This window comes from Neltuma alba, unplaced genomic scaffold (assembly GCF_004799145.2).
Source record: "Neltuma alba isolate B1F8T4 unplaced genomic scaffold, ASM479914v2 tig00011210_pilon, whole genome shotgun sequence".
NCBI classification, from domain to species: Eukaryota; Viridiplantae; Streptophyta; class Magnoliopsida; order Fabales; family Fabaceae; genus Neltuma; species Neltuma alba.
Window position 1 is genome coordinate 13,178 of NW_021635934.1, and position 4,465 is coordinate 17,642.

Below are 4,465 nucleotides of genomic sequence, written 5' to 3' on the forward strand. Positions count from 1 at the left end.
GTAATGCGCCATTAACAAAAGCTAACATCCCCATAACAGTAACTTCCTTTCATGTATTCAACAAGTGGACATTAAGATACTAGCCACACTTAATGCTCCGTTATCACTGAAATAACTATCAGCTTACTTACAAAAAAATGTCTCCACCTAGCTCCTAACTACAACCCCAGTCCCAAAAAAGTTGACAAGGGCGGAGCATACAACTATGTACACCAAAAAATGACCCATCCCCACTGTACTCGAAACTTCATGATGGGTTAGGATTTCTGCAATTCCTCCTTGTGTGTCCAGGCTGGTGGCATCTTCCACAGTGGTATATCCGTTTGTTCTGGAACTGTGATTCATCCCTGTTTACTTTTGGCCTTCCTGGTGGTCGGGATGTCATGGGAGGTAGCAAGAAAACTTGCTCACTGACATTTTCTATTCTATAGTAGTCATTTGGGTGAGGCATGTCTGTTGTTACCACAGGAATCATACTGCGAGCATAGATCTTTTCTTGTGATGACTTTTTATAGCAATTATCAATATAATCATAAACATTGCCGTGCACAATCTTGATGGCAGCACAAGCATGGGAACAAGGGATCCCCGTCATTTGCCAAGATCTGCAACTGCATTGGTGTAGTCCAAGATCAACCCGATGGTCTCCACGTGATGTTGTCACCTTCACTCTTCCCCCACCATAATTTTCAGCATACATATGGTCAGACCCAGCCACCATATCCAGCACCTTACTCTCTATATTTGGACCAACGCAATTCTTCCATTTGGTCATACCCACATAGGAGGCATGCAGCTTTCTTGCAACTTTATCTCGGTGCTCATAGATCAATTGGGGTACAGTATGCTTTCTCTCATTCACCATCCATGCATTGAATGATTCTGCTATATTGGTTGTAATATTGTCCCATCTTTTATATGGGAACCTACTTTTAGCCCACCTATCTACATCCCCATGATGAATAAGCCAATCAAATAGCCTTGGAGAAAAGGATCTCATGTCATCCATTGCTGCCTCAAATTTCTCATCCGTCCTTGCGTATGCAATTTTATCCAATAAATATAGTGCATCCTCCTTTGATCGGCCATTTGTCCTTGTTTGCCCCTTATTCATTTTCATAACTTCTGAACTAAAATTCTCCTTGATGTGTCTATAACAAAAGGCATGCCTTTGACCCCCAAAGATTGATGCCACTCCTCCGATGATAGCATTGTGTCGATCTGATACAATCGTTACTTCCACAGAACCCAGGATTTTTTTTATCATATAGAAAAACCACGTCCAGTCATCTAGTGTTTCTCCCTTCACAATTGCAATTGCAAATGGCAGCAGCTCGTTATCTGCATCATAAGCTGAAGCTGACAACATTGTCCCCTTGTATGGTCCGCTTAAGTGAGTTCCATCAACATACATAATATGCCTCGCGCCACCCAGGAAACCCTCAATGCATGCCCCGTAAGCAATGAAAACACGCTCAAACCGGTTCCCAATAGCAGTCCATTCAGCCACTGATTTTTCATCTGTTTCCTTTATCCTTTCGCATAGCCATGGTATGAGCATGTATGATTGTTCGGGCCTGCCATATATGTCTTCCAGTGACTTCTCTCTTGCTCTATAAGCCTGTTTATATGTTAGATCAATCCCATACTCTCGTTTCAACCTCTTCCTTATCTCAGAAGTGCGCTTGTCTGCATGATCCCTCATCTCATCAATTATTATTGATGAGTTCAAACTAGCTCTTCCACTATGCATCACGTCCAAGCTATCTTGGGCAGAATGAACATGCCGGTTTATAAATGTCGTCACTCGTAGCACATCACAACTCTTCCCCACATGATTTGCACATAGCTTCCATGGACAACCCTCAACTTTACACCTTATCGACATGAATTCCTTGCTATTCCTCATATACTTGGCCACAAACTTGTTTGCAAGTGCAAACTTGTATACAGACACCCGAAATACATCTGCACTAGGAAAACGTTGGCCCACTCCTGTTAAAAGTCCCCTCCATTCCGCATGAACCATCTCACTACCATCCGTATCTTCAGCTCCGATAGATTTATCCACATTAGGGGGCCCACTTATTTCATCATTGTCACATTCACGAGCATTTTCTTCACTGAGCCAGCCATAATCACAACACAAACTAATGGGAGACGCATCCAGTTCAGTTTGCTGTGACATGCCCATGAATCTCTCTGTTCTGCATTCATAATGACAAGACTCGTTAACACAAATGACAAGAAGAAATTCATAAATGACAACAAATAGTTAGGACAAACTCCACTTACATTTCTACATTGTCCCTTGGTTGGGGACCCACTTGTCTTTTTTCGGCGACATACACATGACCGCTGTTCCCATTGTATTGAAAGAGGTTATACATTTCAGCATTGTCATGAAGGTCAATCAATGTCTTCTCATCAAAGGCCACTGTGTACTTAATGTCATAATTTCTTCCATCGCCACCAATCCACTCAGATATCATTAGCCTCAATTCATCAAGTGTCAGCCCATCCTTAATGCTTCTTAACCTCACGCCACCTCCATTATATCTCACTTCACCTTCACCATTTGTCACAAATTTCCCCCCCACATGAAAATAACAGAACAGCTCCTTCCCACAAGATGACCCAGCTGCGAAATTCATTTATCTTCATTACCTGCACTGATAACATAACAGAAGTCGAATGATTATATGACTTAATACCATCATCATCAACTTACACGACCAACTTAGGGTTTGACACATTCATGCTTATAATTTGCAACAAAACAATCATTTCTTTCCTGTCCACACTAATGCTTCGTTTTCTCAGAATCAATCCACTCCATTATTCGAATCTCCCTCCAACATTGTCCATTTATCTGACACTAATCACTCTAACCCACTTGTGACGCCATCAAACCCCTCTCCCTCAGTGTTTTTCCTTCCCCCTGCATTCACCCTCTGATCACCGTCCTTCCCCCCACACTTTCTATATACCCACGCCGTCTCCATGCTTCGCCACCCTCTCCACCTCAAAACCATCCCCACATCGACGACATTGCCATCCAACGGGAAGAGGAAAATCAACCGGCGCATAAAGGAGAGGGACAAAAGACACAGGCGAACAATATAGTCACTGGATACTAACCTCGCTTCCGTCGTTCAGTTGTTGCTTCGCGCGTTCATGCTCCCACGTTCGTGGTCCCTCCCAACTTTTTCCTCCAGCTCCCGCCACAACTTCCACACTTCCACCGGTCACTTTTTCGGTTTGCATATGAGGGGCTGTTTTGTAATTGTGCAACATTTGCATAATCCCAAATCAGGCAACACTTCCCTATCTGGTAATACATTTGCTTAGCTTCCCATTCTGGCATTTTATTATTTCAGCCTTCTTTATCTGTCATTTTCCCTATTTTTTTTCTTTACCCTATAAATAAGACTAGAGTAATAACTCTTATATTAACTATGCTATATTTATATCATGAACACCATTAATAGCGGTCTTGATCAGCGTTTTACATCATGCAGCAATTGGGGCAACCCTTGTTTCGTTGACTTCACACTTCACTCTCCGCAATGATCGTTAGTATATATATCGCCGAAACCCAATAGAGTATACATGGAGTGGCACTTGTTTTGGAGAATTCATAATCGTTGCGGCCCAGATGGAAACTCTGCTCTGGGTGAGACAACAATATGGCAGTGCTTAATAGGATTTTTGCCCAAATCACCCAAAAATTGGAACGCAGGGAACTAGGCTGAAGGATGCAGGAGCAATAAATCATTTAGTTGCGGGGGGAAAAAAAACAAGAATTTACCAACAGAAGTTGGCTCTAATAAAAGAAATCAGTTTATCACAATATGATGAATTAAAAATTAAAATTTTCATTTAGTATCCAATAATACTTCTGTCACGACCATCCTTTATACACCAATAGAGTTATTTCATTTAATCTTGAATCATTAAAAGCCAGGTTCCAATCCTGGGAAAGACATTTTTTTTTTGCAATTCCCAAACACAAAGTCTGATCCTGTTCAAGGAATGGGATTTTTCTGAAAAGTTTTAGACTTTTCAAAAATTCGCTTTCAAAGTAACATGTCTAGTGGTTTGAGTACCCGATTTGACCTTTTTACAAAAACGGTAAAAAACCATCTAAGACCCATGGTTCGTATTCAACCATCGAACCCATTCTTTTTCCATCCAGCCTTTTGGATCCTATATCAAATCAATTATAGCCAATATGATCTAACATTCAATATTCTGACCATAGGCACATACAACAAGTTACATATACAGATACACATAATTTTAGACAAAATAATAACTATATATCAAAATATTGATCATTTTCTTCAATAGTAGTTATCATGATTTATCTGCCCTTAGCCACCTCCTTATGGAGGAATATTTACATATCAAAATAGATATACAATATATCTTCACTTCAAAATAAGATGCATTTTAAGCAAAA

The 4,465-nt window shown here is 40.7% G+C and overlaps 1 protein-coding gene across 1 annotated transcript; it reads right to left on the minus strand.

Annotated features, from left to right (window-relative positions):
• Window positions 1-247: 247 nt before the first annotated feature.
• Window positions 248-2,600, minus strand: LOC114762326 (uncharacterized). Its single transcript, XM_028951793.1, has 2 exons — window positions 2,296-2,600; window positions 248-2,207 (listed from the first exon to the last, which is right to left on the minus strand). Exons 1-2 carry the CDS (start codon window positions 2,490-2,492, stop codon window positions 248-250), a joined length of 2,157 nt encoding a protein of 718 aa, XP_028807626.1. The 5' UTR covers window positions 2,493-2,600.
• Between the last annotated feature and the right edge of the window lie 1,865 nt (window positions 2,601-4,465).

Coding starts and splice junctions, on each gene's coding strand:
- LOC114762326 (XM_028951793.1), bottom strand. CDS start 2,492: ATGATATCTGAGTGGATTGGTGGCGATGGAAGAAATTATGACATTAAG. Junction 2,208..2,295: donor CCAAGGGACAATGTAGAAAT/GTAAGTGGAGTT, acceptor TTATGAATGCAG/AACAGAGAGATTCATGGGCA.